The sequence below is a fragment of the Salarias fasciatus genome, chromosome 18, assembly GCF_902148845.1.
Source record: "Salarias fasciatus chromosome 18, fSalaFa1.1, whole genome shotgun sequence".
Classification (NCBI taxonomy): Eukaryota; Metazoa; Chordata; class Actinopteri; order Blenniiformes; family Blenniidae; genus Salarias; species Salarias fasciatus.
In genome coordinates, this window is record NC_043762.1 from 3,526,238 (window position 1) to 3,540,463 (window position 14,226).

At 49.0% G+C, this 14,226-nt stretch overlaps 3 protein-coding genes across 5 annotated transcripts; 1 reads left to right on the forward strand and 2 right to left on the reverse strand.

Annotated features, from left to right (window-relative positions):
* Positions 1 to 817: 817 nt before the first annotated feature.
* dhrs12lb (dehydrogenase/reductase (SDR family) member 12-like b) lies at positions 818 to 4,872 on the reverse strand. 2 transcript variants are annotated; one of them, XM_030114565.1, is made up of 10 exons: positions 4,741 to 4,872; positions 3,134 to 3,267; positions 2,984 to 3,066; positions 2,671 to 2,766; positions 2,137 to 2,218; positions 1,992 to 2,053; positions 1,771 to 1,875; positions 1,285 to 1,375; positions 1,071 to 1,208; positions 818 to 999 (listed from the first exon to the last, which is right to left on the reverse strand). In XM_030114565.1, the coding sequence occupies exons 1-10, from the start codon at positions 4,794 to 4,796 to the stop codon at positions 833 to 835; spliced, it is 1,014 nt and encodes a 337-aa protein (XP_029970425.1). In that variant the 5' UTR covers positions 4,797 to 4,872; the 3' UTR covers positions 818 to 832. The 2 variants fall into 2 exon arrangements, with proteins under 2 accessions (XP_029970425.1, XP_029970427.1); XM_030114567.1 differs by lacking the exon at positions 3,134 to 3,267 and having other exon boundaries at positions 4,741 to 4,774.
* A 209-nt stretch (positions 4,873 to 5,081) lies between these two features.
* ap1s3b (adaptor related protein complex 1 subunit sigma 3b) lies at positions 5,082 to 9,614 on the forward strand. 2 transcript variants are annotated; one of them, XM_030114568.1, is made up of 6 exons: positions 5,082 to 5,229; positions 6,781 to 6,959; positions 7,644 to 7,752; positions 8,533 to 8,670; positions 9,280 to 9,341; positions 9,507 to 9,568. In XM_030114568.1, exons 1-5 carry the CDS (start codon positions 5,227 to 5,229, stop codon positions 9,319 to 9,321), a joined length of 471 nt encoding a protein of 156 aa, XP_029970428.1. In that variant the 5' UTR covers positions 5,082 to 5,226; the 3' UTR covers positions 9,322 to 9,341; positions 9,507 to 9,568. The 2 variants fall into 2 exon arrangements, with proteins under 2 accessions (XP_029970428.1, XP_029970429.1); XM_030114569.1 differs by lacking the exon at positions 9,280 to 9,341 and having other exon boundaries at positions 9,507 to 9,614.
* A 734-nt stretch (positions 9,615 to 10,348) lies between these two features.
* Positions 10,349 to 13,666, reverse strand: scg2b (secretogranin II b). The gene is made up of 2 exons (XM_030114564.1): positions 13,558 to 13,666; positions 10,349 to 13,041 (listed from the first exon to the last, which is right to left on the reverse strand). Exon 2 carries the CDS (start codon positions 13,022 to 13,024, stop codon positions 11,198 to 11,200), a length of 1,827 nt encoding a protein of 608 aa, XP_029970424.1. The 5' UTR covers positions 13,025 to 13,041; positions 13,558 to 13,666; the 3' UTR covers positions 10,349 to 11,197.
* Between the last annotated feature and the right edge of the window lie 560 nt (positions 13,667 to 14,226).

Consider the following 14,226-nt stretch of genomic DNA (forward strand, 5'->3'; position numbering starts at 1 on the left):
GGGTTTATTTTTGCATAAAGAATCAATATGTGACTTGTTCAATTGAGAGATATTGTGATTTTTCATATTGCTGTTTCGCTGAAGTCGTATTTAGTTTTGTAAAAGGTGAGTTCATCTCTGAAGGGAGCGAGGCCGAGTCTGGTCTTCACTCTGTGGGATCTTTTCAGTCCGAGCTGATCCAGATCAGGTTCATTCAGGAGCCACCTCTGCATTAGAGCCAGTTCCTCCAGACCTTGTTTTTGGAAGATTCTGTTCTCTGCGTTGCAGAATGAGGAGGCAGCAAGATACGCACAAAATATGGAATTATCACAAACAAATGACTGCACTGCTGCATGTTTGGTTTAGATTTCCAATGAAAAACCTTTTTTTTTATTTGATCCACAAAGCAAATCTAATTCTTCATGCTGTGCTTCATGAGCTTCTATATATATATATAGATAAAGAATAGACACACATTCAACACAGATCTGTCACTTTGGCTTTAATCAGTGTTTTATCTGATCAGATCAGACCTTTTAGGTGATCTGTACACGTGCACAAGATGCAGATATCTGTTGGAGTAGAGCAGGATTCTGGAGCCACGTGAGGCTCTTGAGATCCTCTGAAGTGTGAAGAAGGTCAAAGACTGGTTCAACTCAGTCATGCATCTGTTTGAAATGTTACCTCCACTGCAGGTGGAAAAGTGAAGAAAAAAAAAAACAGTGAATAACAATGAAATGCAAATGGATTTAAGTTACGTTTTTTACACCTGCTAAAACTAAAAAGTGGCTCATGTGGTCAGCGAGGCTGCAGGCCCCTGATCTGGTTACTGACACTCTGATGGAGAAAGATTCTAGACAAACTGAGGTGTTGAAGCTTCCAGAGAGCTGTTCAGATCCTCGCGGAGCCGTGACCCAACAGCTCCGGCCAAATTCTCCACCTGGGTCATGAAGCTCTGGACGTCCTCGGCAGGACTGCGGGTCCAGGCCAGGGGCAGGTGGGCAGGAACCGGCCTACGGTCTGCAACGCAAGCAAGGCCATGGACGACAGCCGGCGTGACAGGCGGAAGAACGCCGGCGTGGAGGACTGACCTTGAAAGAACTGCCCGCTGCAGGTCCTGGACGCAGCTCGGCTCAGGGCCAGCCACACCACCGTGTCCGCCCCCTGCTCCACGCTGCGCAGCCTGTCGCCCATCATCTGGTGGAACTGAGGCATGGACGAGGAAACGGCTGGAAGCAGGGAAACGGGTCTGCTGAGGACCTGTCTGTGAGTCTGTGGGACGGAGTCATTCAGGGCTCACAGTACCTGGGGTGTCCACCCAGCCCGGGTGCATGACGGAGAAGTGAATGATGGGGTTGGCTTTGGCCCACTGCTGTGTCAGCACCACCTGCTGTCTCTGGAAACAAACAGCATCCCCATCTGAACCTCCTGCCTCTCTTCACGCTCTGAAGAGCGAGTTAGTAACGTGATAACCTCAAAACAACAATAACTCCAAATGTTTCAGAAAGAGCCATGATGACCAAGGATGATGACCTGCATCTCATTGTGCATGGTGTCTGCAGCCCAACGTGCACAAATTCATCCCCACAGAGGTCTGATTGCCAGTGAATAAATTGGAGACTGCACTTAGTTTTATTAAAAAGTTGGAGGCAATGTTCTGGTTTATGAACAAAAACATTTAAAATGTTTTCATCAAGAATCACTTCAATCACTTCAAAGTTAAACTGATCCAGAAACCAGAAACTGAGTGAATTCAGGTGGACCTGATCACCATCTCGTCCTTCCTCCTACCTTATTCTGAGCGTACACCCTCACTCCATCGAACGGGCCCTTCTGTGACTGCAGGTCGTCACTCTGCAGCCTCTGCACCAGCATGGCGCCCGAGGACACAGTGATCTAATGGAGGCAGGACGTACAGGGCGGCGTTCAGAGCCTGGACAACAGAGGCCTGTGTGTGTGTGTGTGTGCGTGTGTGTGTGTGTGTGTGTGTGTGTGTGTGTGTGTGTTCTTACGACTCTTGGATCCCGGCTCTTCTGCAGAAGTGGAATGAGACTCTGGGTGAGGACATACACTCCTGAGGAAACAGACAGAAATGAGAAGCTGCAGTTCTGTGCAGAGCTGAAGGACCGAAGGACCCGGTCTGGTTCCAGGTCTCACCCAGGGTGTTGGTGGCAAAGTTCTTCTCCAGTCCCTCAGCGTTGAGCTCTCTCTGGTGCAGCATACAGCCTGCATTGTTTATCTGTCGAAGCGCAGAAAGGCAGAGTGAAGCAGCTTCAGGCGGGGTGGGGAGATCCAGGGAGCTGTGGGGGTTTTTCCCAGGAACATTTCTGCTTTTCAATGTTAGACAAGACATCATGAAAAGAAAAAATCTGAGGTAGAACTATTAACTATTATGTTAAATCACAAACTTCATTGTATCTGTTTTTGTATCTGAATTTCATATTTTCAAGAACTTCTGGTGCAACAACAGTTTGAACATGAAATATATACCATTTATTCATAGTAAATGAAAAGCATCAGATCTGTGGAGTTATGCTGTTATTGCAGAGTTAGAGCTTTTAATGTGAAAGCCACGAGGAAGTCTGGGAGCTAAACTTGGACTTGGTGTGAGACAAAGCCTGTGCAGAGTGAGACTTGAAGGAATTCTGGAAACAGATCGGACAGTGTGAGAACATGAAGACTGACACCCACCAGCACACTGAGTGAGGAGTGCTGCTTCACAAAGTCCTGAGCGAACTGCCACACTCTGCCCGTCTGAGACAGATCCACAACGTGGACGAAAACCTCCTGCAAGAGCAACAGCAGCGTCAGCCTCGGAGAGTCGCTGTCTGAACTGCTCCCCACCTCTTCACAGACTCTCACTGTGGCAGAAGTTTTCTTCTAATATTTCACTTTGCTACATTTGAAAATACAAAACATTTGAACTCTAAATGCGAGCGGTGGAAAGGCCGGTGACGCTGGGCTGACCCATGTGTTGGGGTCCATGTTGGACCAGCCTGCTCACCGTGTTCCCGGACTCATGGACGATGGCGGCCCGGGCCTCCTCGGCTCTGTCTCGGTCCCTGCACACCATGTGGACCGTCCCACCTGGACACAAAGCGCCCGCCTGTCACCGTCAGCTCCGTTTCACACAGCGCTGCTCTCCAGCACCTACCTTTCTTGGCGATGGCCAAGGCAGCGGCTCTGCCGATGCCTCTGTTGGCTCCGGTGATCATGAAGGAGCGTCCCACCACAGACAAGTCCAGGTCTTTGGCCTCGAAGTCTTTAGATGCCGCCTCGAACCCCTTCCTGAAGGCATGCGGAAAATATAGCCATCAGTTTGAGCCTCACCTGAGACTGGACGCTGCAGCAGCTCTGACTGTCCAGAGGGCGACTCGCTGGTCAACCCGATCTTCGACAAACTATCTGAAGTCACACATGAAGTTCACCAACTTCAGTTAAGTAGAGAAGTTTCACTGACAAACCAAAGCAACCTCCTCACCCTTTAGAGTGAACCGTCCAGCTCCATGGACAGAATCCAAAACACCACTTCTGAGATAAAGCTCAGAGCTCAACCAGCCAGACTGAAAAGTTAACCAAACTCAAACCTGAACTCACTCCTCAGTATGCAGAACTGGGCTTGCAGATGGCAGCACTGATCCAGTTCCAGCAGTTTCACCTCGAAATACTGAACCCAGTCTCAAACCGCCCCTGTTTAGGATTCATATTTTGAGCCTTAAACTGCTATAAATGGAGTATTTCCCAAACCCCAATGTGTCTCCACTTCAAGGTGAAGCTTTTAATTTGGTTCTGAAGTGTCCTGAACTGTGATGAATATAAACCCGAAGAACCACTGAAATATTCAGATAAAGCTCACTGAGCCGGATCTGGGTGTGTCACTGATAAATTCAACATTTGGACTCTGCTTTCAGGACCAGGCTCAGCATCAGACCATCAGTTCCAACTAAAGCAACTTTCAAGATGAAGCTGGTAGCTGGAGATATTGTGCTTTCGGTGTAGCACGTGGCTCCATCTGTTATTCACACTTCTAAACTGACCTGCTCCATTAGTCAAGTTATTTTCTATCTTCTCTTTTGTGTTCGTCTCTCTTATTTAAGCTCTTTAAAGCTTTGATCTCACAATCGGTTCCTTGGGATGCTGTCCTACTACTTGCTGTTTGGTCTCTTCGTCTGTTCATCTTTACATGATTTCCTTCCCCAAAACAGCTGAACACCTCCGGCCCACCTCAGTCTTCCAATCAACCGATCATTGTGGCCTAAATCCTCCTCTTGACTCAGAATATAGAAGCCTTGGTTTTTCAGTGGTGGGGAGCGTTTGCTCTGCCACTGGTGAGCGCATGTGACTGTATTTAAAGCACTTTGAGTCCAGGAGAATTCAGATCTGTCATGTTGTAAAGTATCCTCCTGGTGGACCTATCACTTAAAATTCAGAGGTTTTTGTCTTTCTCCACACTTTAGCTGAATCCAGTCAGGTGATGAGAATGTCACTCAGACACAGCAGCTGTCAATAGCGCTATTGTCACGGAGCATAAAGGCCATCTGTACAGAGATGTGTGTCACACACCCATCACAGCTTCAGCAGCCTCTCAGCTATAACTGTCATCAACACATTTCATAAAACACAAATCCAAACTAAACTGAACACACAGTGGTTGATACTCTGATTACTCTGATCTTGACTGACATTCAGAAAGTTCCCTCTGCAGCATCTCACTGCTGGACTTCACGTCTCCAAACAGCACCGCGGTCATGTCGGACTAACCTTGTGTACTGGTGGATCCCATTCAGAAACCAGACGGCATTTCGGTACAGAGACATGTCTACAGGTGAGCACCGATCCCAGAGAGCGCCCCGGAGTCCCGGTCCCCGTCAGGAGCCGCTGTCAGAGCAGGAAGTCATGAGGCGGCTGGAGATGGAGCGACTTGCTGCTCCCTACCGACCCAGGCCGGGAACGACACTCCACCTGCCTGTTAAACTTTCATCAGTTCATTCATTAACGAGCGGCTCTGTGGCAGGACCGAGGCTCCGGTCATGTCCCTGCTCAAACACACCTACAGCAGCCAATCCGATCCCGGATGACGCGTCGCTCCTCCGGCGGCCCGAAGGGCGGAGTTAACCAACTTCCACACTGGCTGCGCTTCACCACGGCCAGAAATGAGTTCATCGGGACCAGTTGACCCTTTGTGAGGGTAACAAAGTGCACTCAGCTGGCTTTTAAAGACGTCGTGGTTCATTCTCCGGCGTTAAAATGGTGAGTGGTTGTGTTTTTACGCACGGCGGAGCGCCGCGGTCACCTGGCGCACCTGTCCGCCCGCCTGACAGGTAGTTTCACCTGCTGCTCTCTCGCTCTTTCTCATAGTGGGGATGTTTGCTGTTGTCAGGGATGGTAGTGTAGTGACCTGCGGTGGCTGTGGTGTGGTTTAATTGCGTGTTTTTACGCGTGTATCCCAATTTGGGCGACAGTCGGAAGTGCGCTGTGGCGCATTGTTTCCTCCGGTTCAACAGGTTTCGTCACTTTCCGTCGGGTCCAACCCTGCTGGTGGTTTGTTGCTTTGCATATTACATTTCCTTTTGGCCTTTCATACTGAGTGCACGTGTCCAGAATTCACTCCAAGCTGCGGATCTGCTCTTTTTAATTGCTTTGAAAGGTTTTCTCTCTTTTAATGGCTGTCTGGACTCTGGATGAATCATTCTGGTCAGTCCAGTCATCCGCAGCAGTAAAACTGGTTTATCCACTCCTGGCTGAGGCTAATTCAACACCAACAAGCTGAACACGTCCTGTGATGGTTTCTGGAGGATCAGACGTTTGAAAGATCAGGACAGACTACAGGCTGTTTGTTCTCATCAACCAATCTTTATTCCAGATTCTTGGATCCACAAAAAGAAATAAATATTTAACCATGTAAAGAGATCAGATATCCAACATATGTGTGTATAGTTAACTGGTTCAAATCCCACTTCCCACCGTGGCACCCTGAGCAAGGCCTTTAATCCCAGACTGCTCAGGTTACAACAGGAGAGCATCTGATCCACCAAATTAAACATGTGGATTACTCGACCTGCTGCTGCAGCCTGGAGCACAGCAGCTTCCTCAAAACACAGCAGGCCTGACCCCAACCCAGCTGTAATCTGATTCCTTTTTTTACCTCAGTGAGCTGGTCAGTCAGCTGATCGGGTGGGAGATGTTTGCTCTCCCACTCAGAACAATGTGAGTCAGAGGAAGAGAATCGAATCCAGTTCCTCATCGAACTGGTGGAAAGACTCAGAGACCAGTAAATGGGGGTGGATGAGGAACCTGGTCCAGCGCCAGGTCAGTCCGATAAAAAAACTGCTGTTTGTATATCAAGAGATCAATATCTTGCCGTTGCTCCGAAGTATAGCTGCTAGTTTGTTGTAAAACCACAGCAGAAAACATCTGTCTGATGTGTGTTTTTACCAAAGAAGACACGAACAATAACTCTTTAGAAGCAAATGTCTGTCTGGAGCAGCGGTTTGTCTGGTTAAGTTAAATATTACATGATACAACTTGTTCTTAATCACGAAGGAATTTGAAGAATGGATCAATGCTCAGGTACAAGGAAGTAGAAATCCTGGTGAATTACATGATGTGTGCTTCTCATCCCGTCTTATGATACGTCAGCGGCCTGAAACGACACATCTTCCCTGGATGGGGGCTGGGGAGCGCCGCCAGCCTCCTCCAGAGTGGTTGACCTTCACATATGTGTGCCGGCCTTTGCTCCGTCAGTCCCTGACTGAGGCTGTGGGAACCCGGTGTGTAGACGTCCTGCTGTGTGTGTTCCAGATGCGCTTCCTGCTGCTCTTCAGCCGTCAGGGGAGGCTGCGTCTGCAGAAGTGGTTCACTCCGATGGCGGAGCGCGAGCGGAAGAAGATCATCAGAGACATGACCACCATGGTTTTAGCACGGCAGCCACGCTGCTGCAACTTTCTGGACTGGAAGGACCTGAAGATCACCTACAAGCGGTCAGACATGCTTCCTTCCCCTCTTGGAGGGGGTGATAAATCAACCTAGCTATAACTTCTGCTGAAAAACCCAAATCCTAAACATGACCTTCCATGACCACGTGCCAGCACATTAAAATGTGCAGACTCCCACAGGTTAGTCAGGCTCTGAACAGACAAGGACACACAAACCTGCAGGAATCCCTTTTTATCTGCCCTGTATTGTTAATGAGTGACAGTTAAACCTGTTATTGCTTCTTTTTTCCCGGCAGTGAAGCTTTCTCACCGAATCTGTTGAGATTATTCCACTCTGAGTTAACGCTCTCACAGCTCCACCACTCTCTCGCTGCTTTTCAAAGGCTCCCTGTCCATTAGTTAAAGATTTTTACCTGTGTTGTGAGCAGATGGGGCGGGCCTCCAAAAGCAGGAACAAACGTTGGTTTTCCTCCGGCCACAAAATGTGTTCTCAGCTCTTTTTTTAACGTCCTTTGTTAATGATTCCAAGAATAAGACTAAAAACCCAGAGTGAGTGACTGTGTGTGTGTTTGTGTGTGTCAGTTGTTCAGAGAAAGCTGGGCGAGCCTGATCTTTGTTCTCATTTCACGCTCTCTAGTAGACACACTCATGTTTCTTTATTTTTGATGAATCACATTGTAGCTGTGTCTTCTCCTACAGTGGTTTTATTGACGGCGTATTTCTCTTCAGGTATGCAAGCTTATATTTCTGCTTAGCCATCGAGCGCCAAGACAACGAGCTGCTGGCCCTGGAGATTATTCATCGCTATGTGGAGCTGCTGGATAAATATTTTGGCAATGTATTCCCTTCCTTTACGTTAAATATCCTCCTGTGTATGATAGTGAAGCATGTGGCATGCATCTGTTGGCTGAGCTCAGGGATCTGCAGGATTTACTGTCAACTGAGCCAAATTCAAAACGCAGCAACTCCTTTCATCAATATTAAATGAAACTGTCTTGCTTATTCAAAGATTTGAGTTTATTTCTTTAATTTATCCATGGTTATCTCTCCTCTGACTCCACACCGATTAACTGCAGTGACGGGAAACATTAGGATGCTATAAGTGTTATTCGTCACCTTAAAACGACTGATTTGAGTTGGCGCTGTTTGAGAGTCTGCAGATGTAAGATATCATAAGATAAGAGATAAAAAAAAAAAAAGAATTCTAACACTGACCAAGCACATAAACTTCTTTACTTATTTCATGAAGAGTCCTTTCTATAAAGATATAAAGACGACAGCCCCTCTTCGCACATTAGGCAGGGACTGTTCACAGAGAGGACATTGTGGATTTGGTTATGGCGCTTCACGGCTGCTCTCCCATCTGAATATGACGAGAGACGATGAGCGGTTTGTCTCCGTCCTCACTGGTAGAGACTCTCACTCTCTGCACCGTTTTAAAGTTCGTCTGCTGTGCAAGAAAAGCTCAAAGACGTGAAATCAGCCAGTGAAAGCTGCTGCCGTGTTGAAATCTGTTTCGTCTGTAAGATTTTGCTGAAACTAGCTGAAAAATGTCGGCTGCACTTTGAACTCCCGGATTGAGTAGCAGGCCGATAATCTGGGCTGTGCCTCTCCGCAGGTGTGTGAGCTGGACATAATCTTTAACTTTGAGAAGGCCTATTTTATCCTGGACGAGTTTCTAATGGGAGGAGAGATACAGGAAACCTCCAAACAGACAGTGAACCGCTCCATCGAGGCCTCGGACATGCTGCAGGAGGTGAGACACACACACACAAACACACACACACAGATACACACAGATAAATGAACACACACACACACACACCCTGTCCTGTGCTGTGAGCATGTAACATCTGTTGAATGACTAAAAGCTCTATCAATGTTTACAAATGTAGTCTCAGAGCTCATTTGTTCTCCACGTCTTGCTTTGGGCTCTTTTTAAAGCTCTAAATCTCTCAGTTGATTCAATTTTGGGGAGTTAAAGTTTGTTAGTGAGTGTAAAGTAGTGAGCTGAATTAACATCGGTGCGGCTGAGTCTCTGATGTGTGTGCGTGTGTGTGTGTGTTGCTTTCAGGCATGTTGTTAGCTGCTCAGATGTGTGTTTGTGCTGCGGTGTGTTGCCTTGCCCCTCTCTGCATCCCTCTCTCTCTCCGCTGCTGTTTGTGCGAGGCAGAGACGGATCTGGCTGGAATGCAACGTTGATTTTAGCGTCTGTCTGAAGCTTGCGGCTCTGTGTCTAGAGAGGCTGGTGGCTCGGGCCCGGTGTGTGTTTCTGTGCTTCCGAGCAGGGCTGACTAACACTGTGACTCTAGAGCTGGACTGTGTGCAGTTAGCCTCCCATTCATTCTGACCATTATCGCTTCAGGATGACAGCAGTGAGTGGTATGAGGTGGAGCTGTTTGGATGACCTTGAATATGGACAGAAAGGTTAGATGTTCTGCTTGTGTTAGCTACCTACAGTGTGTTGGTGTGCTCAGCACTTAATACCAGGTGGCGTGTAGATGTGTGCCTGTGAAAATTAATTGCTACATCATGCTGTTTTCAAATAAATCTGAGAGTTACATTTTCTTTCCTTGCTGTGTCCTTTGCCAGACTTTGGAGGAGTATATGAGCAAACCTGCTTTTTAACTTGTGGGAGGAAAAAAAAAAAAAAAGAGACATGAAGCGAGCGCTGGGAGGAATCCAGGAGCTGGATGTACCGTTAATGAGTCAAAGAAGTTTCTGAAAATGAGCACGGGGCTGACTTTGATTCCAGAAAACTCTTTCACCAGAGGAAAAAGGCCCCCTCCACCTGAAACATGCATTTTGACAGTGAGTGATGCTCAGCTCGCCGTCAGGAAGAATAAAGGAGGAGGGGCGTTTGGGGATATACATGGTTTTACACTGTTTACTGATGCATTAACTTAAATTAATAATGGGACTGCATAAAATGGTAACAATGAGGTGATTGATGATGTGTGCTTTTGATTCATTCATGTTTGAATAGTGTAATAATATATTAGAATCTTTCCAAGGTTTGCTTTTGAATGAAATGTTTTTCAGTAAATATTCGACAAAACTGTTGCTCTTTCTGAGAAACATTTCTGTGGATTTACTGTGTTCTGCCTGAATGTCAGCATAATTATCAGTTTTTAACTCGTGTTTAACATATTCCAAGTGTGGGACTGTTTGTCTTTGAAAGGATCGTGTGGGTGTGTGTGTCTGTTTGTTTTGGTTTTTTTTTACATTGTGCAAAGAACTGATTAAAATGTTTATTTTGATAAGCCATCTGCTTTGTGCAGTTATTTCTATTGAGGTTCATTTGAGGTTCTCACTCCAGAGAAAAGGGATGGATTGGGTTTTCATCAGGGATCGTGCTGAAGAGAGGATATTATTTCACTCATTCTGCAGCATGTGATTCTTAATAAGTCAACACAACTCAGCAAGAAGAAAAATAATACCGCTGATGCTTTATTCATCTGTGATTGGTCACACATTGTTGAACATGTACAAAATGGTTTAAAAATGAGCATACATAGCACAACCACTGGTAGGCCAACGATACAGAGCTTCGCAGTATGAAAGGGCTGGAAGGCAGGCGACAGTCTGATATTTAGACTTGGAAATAATTATCCATAGTAGTAACATTGAATCCACTAACCCTGAATATATCACGAGTCACAACAACACTCGTTCTCAGCCAGGCACGCTGCCCCGAAGGAAAGATCCCCATAATGTTGTGTCACCCACACTGAGGCCCACTCAGCCTGTACAGAAGAATTTACCTTCAGAATCACATGTGTAAATAAATAGCTCTACATAGATGGAAAAAAAACAAACATTTTTATCATTACTCGGCTGATTATAGTTGAAAATATCGGGCTGGTTACCTACACGATCCATGTAAACAAACTTCTAACAACATCAAAAACCCTTCAAGTCAGATTAGGTTGTGATCTGGTGGTTGCAGCTTGTAAATACTTTATTCACTTGGATAACTAGCAATTTTATAGTGACAACAGGTTCACATACAATCAGTATTTGGAGGACTTTCCTCACAGGCTGTACCTTTTAATCTCTTATGGTATCGTTACATTAAATAAATAATGTTCTTGCAGCAAGTAGGGACTTGTAGTATTTTTTTCTCATATTTTATTTAAGATTGCTATAGTTCATTTTCGTTAGGGTGATATTAGTAATACCAGCTATAGTTCATATAATAGAAATTTGTAAACTAGATCACGTCCACCAAACTGTATAAATACTATATACTCAGGATTTCGTGCGTGTGGCGCGGCTTGAGGCTACATCCTGGCCGCGGTCTTCTCCTGCTGCTCCTGCCCCTGGTCCTCCTCCTCCTCCTCCTTCACGGTCTGCGGAGCAGAGGTCTTGACCGGCACCTCCTCCTTCCCCTGCATCTGTGTGGGCTGGACGGCCTCCTGCGGGCCCCCCTCGGCCTCCCTCTTTGCCAGGGGCCGCTCCGGGTCCTGGCCCAGGTAGTCCTTCATGGCGCGCTCGTACAGCTCGTAGGGGAAGCGGCTCTTCAGCTGGGCCTCGGTGTCCCTCTTGGAGATGCTGTTCGGGTACTCGGTCAGGATCTTGGCCGCCAGGTAGGTGGTCACCTCGTCCTCCACGTCTCCGTCGTCGTCGTCGTCGTCTGCCCCGTCGGCCTGGCGCTTCAGAGGCATCTTGTTGAGCTCAGACAGGAAGAGGTTCTCCCTGCGTCCGGACGGAGAGGGGATCTTCATGGGACCGGGATTAGCGGCGGGGATGGAGGACACCGGCATTCTGTCCACGGATGGAGAGGTCTTCATGGGCCGCTGCACCACCGGGTACTCGTTACTGATCGTTTCCACCCCGATGATGTCCAAGAAGTCCTCTCGGTCCATGTCGTCTGTGGCGGGCTTGCTCTTGACGGGCAGCCTGCGGCTGAAGTACCGGATCTTGGGGGTTTGGCCGGTGGTGTAGCGGGCCATGGCTTGGGGGTCTCTGTGGAGCTTCCGGAGCTCCTCTGTGAGCAGCATGTCGATCAGGTCCTGAGGGGGGACGTGGAGCTTGAGGGACAGCTGCAGCAGCTCCTTCACTGTCCGGGGATCCATGATGGAGGGCCGGATCAGCCGCTTCCGCTGCTCGCCCGCCTGCTCCCTCTTGTCCCTCTGGTCGCTCATCTCCAGGACCTTCAGCAGGTAGTAGTCCACCAGCTTGGTGTCGTCGTCGGCCTCCTCCTGGTCCTGGTTGGCGCGCCGTTGCATCTCGTCCCTCTGGGAGTCGTCCTGGTCACTGAGAGCCCGCTCCATCTCTTGGTGACTCCCGTTGACCAGCTCCTCCGCCTCCTGCCGCTCCTCCACCGGGACCCACTCCTCTCCTCCCGCCACGTCCTCATAGGCCAGGCTCCTCAGGCCGAAGCCGTCGTCTTCCTCCTCCTCTTCGTCGTCCCCGAACACGCCTCTCCTCTGGGGGCCGACGGGGGGCATCCGGCCCAGCTCCTCGAAGATGGAGCGCAGGTTGGCCAGGCTCTGCGGGGTGTACTGCTCGTCCAGGTCCTCCGTGGCCCGCTTGGAGGCGTCTGCGTTCTCCTCGTCCTCGAACATCAGGGGGTATTTCTTGTGGGGTCTGGGGAAGTTACCGTAGTCCGCCGGCGCGCTCTCATGGACCTCCGTGTCTTTGGTGCGGTGCCTGTGCGTGCGGCGGTCGTTGCGGGGTGCGGTTGCCGGGCTCAGCTTGGCCTCTCTCCCGGCCTGATCCTGGAGAGACTTGAGCAGAGCTTTCATCAGCTGCTCGGCAGTAACATCCTGCCTCTGCAGCCCCCCCGGACCCCCCGGACCCCCGGGACCTGCGGGACCCGCGTCCTGCTGTGAGGCGAGCTGGAGCAACACCCTGAACTTGTCCACCTCATCGTAATCCATGGGCTCAGCTCGGCCCCCGTTCCTCTGCTTTAGGCTCTCTATGTACTCCAGGGCCTTCATCATGTCGGAGCTGGGGGGGTGGGCCCCCGGGGGGCCCTCACTGTCCCCGCCCCGGGGTCTGTAGTGGCGGGACAGAGACGCAGCCTGCACGGCGCATCCATGGAGGAGGAAGGCGAGCAGGACCACGGCTCCCCCCGCGGGCAACTTGTGGTGGAAATGCAGCATTATAGGCAATTTATTACCTGGGGAACAAGAAAGCATCACGCGTCAGTCAGGGATTCCGAGGAAAATGTCAAAGTGTGGAGGATTTTTGACAAATTTGAACAATTCTTCTAAGGCTCTGTTTTGATCCGCGCTCAGTCTAAAACCTCCCTGTAAAGCCTGAAACACGGCTCTGTTTTGATCCTTGATCAGCCTCCCTCTCAGTGAGCCCCGCTCCGCAAACTGACTGATTTGATGCCGTGCGCGAGGACACGCATCCACATCACCGGATGAGTCACTGCCGCGTTGTTACGGGCAACCTCCACATCCCATTTCCCCCGGATAACAGAAAGCTTCACCGAAACACCCGAGCTCTCTTTCTGTCACGACCCACTGCAACCAGCCTGATCAGAAAACACATTTCTACCACAGAAAAATCCCGATTGTTACATAAAGTACCGAAGCGATCTACGGTGGAAAAATCCGCACGTGTCCTCCGGTCCCCCGGTCTCACAGGTGTGTGTGTGTGTGTGAGTGGTGAAGAAGTGTGTTTTTACCTTTGGAAACGGAGCTCAGACAGCAGTGGAGATGTATGGCATGTCTCGAGGAGCGGTGCTCTTCTGGTGTTTTCAGCACTTGGACAGCTCCCCCCGTTATAAGAGGCGACACCTGACCAGCGCGTCATCGCTGCGCGCGCGCTGCACGCACGCACGCACGCACGCAGTCAGCAGCCGCTCCTCGAGGCTCCGGTGATTCAGGCTGATCAGATCGCATACTAAAGAGACGATTAAAAATAGCAGCCGGTGCCGTCTGTTGCACAGCACCGCCCCGGAGCTTCTCTCATCAATGAATGAACGATTGAATGAACGAAGAGAAGCGCCCGCGGATCATTTAATGGCCATCTTACATCAACATACTTGTTTTGTTAAAAGCAAAGATCGTCGAAGAGGGAGAATTATAGGATGTTGAACAAAATATAGTTTGAAATCTTGAGGCTGAGCTCTTAATGCAGGGAGAGACAGTTTCACTTGTAAAAAGCAGGTTTTGTTCCGTCTCGCCTTCATAATGAAGCAGTTTTAATGACAGAAACATCACATTGTGCTCGTGGCGCCGGAAGAGTTAAAGCTTCCAGCGATGAGTCAGACTGCGAACAGCAAGGAGCTGCTGTCGCAGTTCAGACTCTCTCTCTCTCTCTCTCTCTCTCTCTCTCTCTCTCTCTCTCTCTC